The sequence below is a fragment of the Crocodylus porosus genome, unplaced genomic scaffold, assembly GCF_001723895.1.
Source record: "Crocodylus porosus isolate Cpor-Errol unplaced genomic scaffold, CroPor_comp1, whole genome shotgun sequence".
Taxonomy (NCBI): domain Eukaryota; kingdom Metazoa; phylum Chordata; order Crocodylia; family Crocodylidae; genus Crocodylus; species Crocodylus porosus.
In genome coordinates, this window is record NW_017728937.1 from 6,232,074 (window position 1) to 6,236,328 (window position 4,255).

General features: G+C 69.6%; 1 protein-coding gene across 1 annotated transcript in view; it reads left to right on the top strand.

Annotated features, from left to right (window-relative positions):
• SPTBN2 (spectrin beta, non-erythrocytic 2) overlaps positions 1-4,255 on the top strand; it is a 21,441-nt gene that overhangs the window by 1,243 nt on the left and 15,943 nt on the right. The window contains exons 4-6 of the mRNA XM_019547365.1: positions 1,114-1,225; positions 3,204-3,355; positions 4,125-4,255. The exon at positions 4,125-4,255 is cut by the window's right edge and continues 38 nt beyond it. Of these exons, the coding sequence (XP_019402910.1) occupies positions 1,114-1,225; positions 3,204-3,355; positions 4,125-4,255 (395 nt within the window). The remainder of the gene's footprint in view (positions 1-1,113; positions 1,226-3,203; positions 3,356-4,124) is intronic.

Sequence of the window (4,255 nt, forward strand, 5' to 3'; positions counted from 1 at the left end):
GCCTGGATGCCTGGGTTGTCTCCTGGGCTGGGGGCAGTAGGGTCCAGGGGTTAGAGCAAGGAGGACTTGGAGCCTGGGTACTTGGGTTCCCTCCACCTCCAGGAAGGGGGTTTGGAGCGGAGGGGGCCGGGGGCCGGACACCTGGGTCCTCTCCAGCTCCGGGAGCCAGAGGTCATGCCCCCAGGCCTTGGACATGGGGCAGGGGTTTGGCACACTCGGCTTCATGGGCCCTGCAGGGTCTTGCCAGGGCCCGAATCCTGGCTGGGGGGCAGCAGCGAGGTGGGTTTGCGTGGCGGGGGGCAGGGTGAGGCCCATGCGGAGGGGCGCTGGAGATGGCCCTGCCCCCCCGTCCCCGCCTGGTGATGGGCACGGCTGAGCCCAGGCAGACGGCGCAGGGGCTCAGTGACAATAGGCGTAAATCCGCTCTGCCGGGCGACGCGCGGGTGAGCTCACGGCCTTGTCTCGTGGGGGGGGGCCGTGCGGCGCGCTCATGCCCTCAGCTGTGTGACCCGGACCACAGCCCAGCTCAGGTGCACGCATGCATGCACACGCACACCCCCGAGGCATCCAGCGTGCACGCGTGTGCGCGCGCGCGCGCACACACACACACACACACACACGCACACACACTCCAGGCTTCTAGGGAACACTTACAGACGCAGACAACTAGGCATCTGACACACACGCGCGTGCACACACACACACATCATTCAGGCTTCTGGGACACACACACACACACACACACACACACACACACACACACACACGTAGACATGCACAGACACAGAGGCAGACACACAAACACGCTCAGGACCCAGGTGTTTGGGACACGCACACAAGCTGCAGGTGGCTGCAACACAGGCATGCACGGGACACACACACACACACACACACATGCACGCGCGCACCCCCCCTTGCACAACAGAGCAGCCCAACCTGTTTTTACGTAAATGCCCCGCGCCGCCCTGCCCCCCCGCCCCTCCCTGCCAGCTGGGAGGAGGCCGAGGCTCCGGCTCCGGCTCCGGCTCCTGGCTCCAGCCCCGCACACGCCTGCCTCGCTGCCTGCACCCGGCCGTGTGCCCCGGCCCCCCTGGCCCCCCCATGATGTTCCAGGTGGAGCCGGGGCCCATGGAGGCGCCCCCCTCACCCCTGCTGTCCCCTGCCGCCTTTGTCAACGCGGCCCAGTACGCCAACGTCCTGGAGGGCCGCTTCAAGCAGCTGCAAGGTGAGCGCCGGGGCGGGGGCTCGGGGGGGTGCCCCCAGCTCCCCCGGCCACAGCAGAGCTGACTGCAGCTGGGGGGTCCTGGGCCACGCCAGGTGGCCCTGTGGAAGTGTCCACCCCGCCAGCTAATCCCCGAGGTGCTGCTAGGAATTAGCTCCCGCGGCGCCAGGCTTGGCAGGGACGTGCCGGGGACACCCGCCTTCCCCCGAGGTGTGGGGGGCGCAGGGGCCGTGCTGCTGGCTCTGCCTCCCCCCTCCGTGCGGCCAGGGGCTGCTGGGGGTTGGGGTGTGACAGGAGCCCGTGGGTTCGGGGTCGGGTGCCCGGTGGGATCTCTCCATGTGAGGAGGGCCGTGGCTCTGGGGGGGCTAATGCAAGGGGCCGGGGGCCGGACGCCTGGGCTCTTGCAGCTCTGCGAGGGAAGTGGGGTCGGGGGTGGGAGCCCGGGCCCCGCGGTTGCCTCCAGCTCCGGCAAGAGTTTTTGGTGCCCTGGGGAGTAAATAGCAGCGGCCGAGCGAAGCAGCCGGGGCCCAGCCTCTGCCCGCAGCGCAGGGCAGGGAGCAGGGCCAGTCCTTGCCAGGGCCCCTATTTGGGCCTGATCCTGCCCCTGGGCTGGCGGAGGTCCAGGGGGCTGGAGTCCAGCCGGGCCTCATGTTGGCCCGGAGAGAGCCCAGGTGTCCAGGCTCCCAGCTCTGCCCCATGGCAGCCCACTGCCCTCCCCGAGCTGGGAGACAGCCCAGGCACCCGCGCTCCCAGTGCCCCCAACTCCATTTCCGCCCCCCACCCCGCCCCCGCCTGAGACACCTGCTGCTGGGCGAGGCGCAGCCCAGATGGCTCATGGAAATGGGCTGGGAGCGGGCGCCAGATGCCCGGGCTCTTTCCAGCCATCTGGGAAGGCAGTGAGTGTCGTGGGCTGGAGGCGGGAAAGACCCCGGCCCCCACTCCCCTCCCAGCGTGGGGAGAGCCCCGGCGCCCAGGCTGCCCCCACCCCCGGCCCGGCCCGGCCCAGCCCCGGGCTGTTTTCCTGGACTCCGCTCTGTTTTCCCGCGGCCTCGGTGCAGGGCGGCGTCCCACCTCCCGCCACCTGCCTGCCCCTCGCGTGCCGAGCAAACACGGAGCAGAGCCTGTGCACACATGGGCGTGCGCAGACGTGGGTGTCTGCGGGTGTGCGCACCCCGGTGTGTCCCAGCTGGAGCATAGGCCCCGCAACAGGCTCGCAAGGCACAGGCGTGTGCACGTGTGTGCGTGCCCTGGTGTGTCAGTGCAGTTGGGGAGGGGGTGTAGGGGGTTGTACTTTGCCCTGGTGAGACCATGAGACCCCTCCGCCTTGCTCACATCCAGGCTTCAGCCTGGACTTGTCCACAGCGGCTGCCAGCAGGGCCTTGTGCAACCAGCCCGACCTGCCCCCATGCCCCCGTGCCCCTCACTCCCTACCCACAGCCTCTTGCCCTGTCAGTGCCCTTCACCCCTGACCTGCAGCCCCTGCCCCCCCAGCACTGCCACTCCTGCCCTGCCAGCCAGCCCCCCCCAGCTGGCGCAGGACACTCATGGCTGGCTCTGCCCGGTGCAGGAGCCTGTGGGCAGCTCTGGCTGAGCCCGCTCCCCGCGTGCTGGGCTCCGGCCTGTGGCTGGAAGAGCAGATCATATCTCGCCGCCCCGCGCTCCTGCCAGCCCCACCCGTGCAGACGGGGCCGCGGGCAGGCGGGTGCCCTGGGAGCCGGCCCGCAGCCAGGAAGCAGCGTGACTCACGGGGCGGGGGGACCAGGGCGGGGCCCCCGGATGCCTTGCAGGGCCCATGGGATGGGCATCTCCAGATGGGACGCCCCAGGGACCCCGCAGGGCTTTCCCAGGGGCAGCCAGCAGGGGGTGCTCTGCCCAGGCAGGCCCCGGTCCTGAGGGCACCGCGCTGCGGGGTTGGGGGGGGTCCCTGCGGGCCTGTGCCTGAGCAGGGCATCTGGCCATGCCCTTGCCCTTGCCCTTGCAGACGAGCGTGAGGCCGTGCAGAAGAAAACTTTCACCAAGTGGGTGAACTCGCACCTGGCGCGCGTGACCTGCCGCATCGGCGACCTGTACAGTGATCTGCGCGATGGCCGCATGCTCATCCGTCTGCTGGAGGTGCTCTCAGGAGAGCAGCTGGTGAGGAAGGGCCCTGCGCCGCCCGCCCTGCTAGGGACCCAGGTGTCCTGGCACCCCCGCCGAAACAGAGCCCAGGTGTCCGGCGTCTCTGTCCTGACGCATCCGCCTCTCTGCCAGGACAGGACCCCGGGGTCCGCGCTCCCGCTCACCAGCCCTGCTCCCCTCCCAGACGAGGGAGCCCGGGTGTCCAGCTCCCAGCCATTGGCCCTAAGCCCCCGCCCAGCCCGAGGGCCCTGTCCCCGAGGTGGGGCACCTGGCCCAAGTGCGCGGGGTGGGGTGGGGCCGGTTCCTTTGGTTCCTGGCAGCGTCTGCCGGAGCCGCTCCTGCCCTGGCCGCCCTGGGGGCTCTCCTCCACACCGGCGGGGACGGCTGGGCTCCCTCCAGCTCTGGGAGGGGATTGGGAGCTGGGGCTGAGAGCAGGGCACTGGGGTCCCTCCAGCTCGGGGGTGGGGGGCACTGGGGGCTAGAGCCTGGGTGCCCAGGCTCTCTCCTGTGCCGTTTTGATACCAACTACTGCCCAGACCAGCTTCTCACCTAAGTTGTGCCCTGGTCTGGAGCAACAAGAGATGGGAGAGGAGGAAACTGAGGCACTGAGGGTGGGCAAGAAGAGGCCAGGAATACAGCCTGGGCATCCAGGCTCCTGGTTCAGGGCTCAGAGCAGTGTGGGTCCCTTGTTGTGGGTGGGAGCGGGGCTGGAGGGAGGCAGGCCTGGGTTGGGGGTCCCAGCTGCAGCCTGGAGTGCCTCCTTCTCATGCCCCCCGCCCCCCAGCCCAAGCCCACCAAGGGCCGGATGCGCATCCACTGCCTGGAGAACGTGGACAAGGCGCTGCAGTTCCTCAAGGAGCAGAAGGTGCATCTGGAGAACATGGGGTCCCACGACATCGTGGACGGCAACCACCG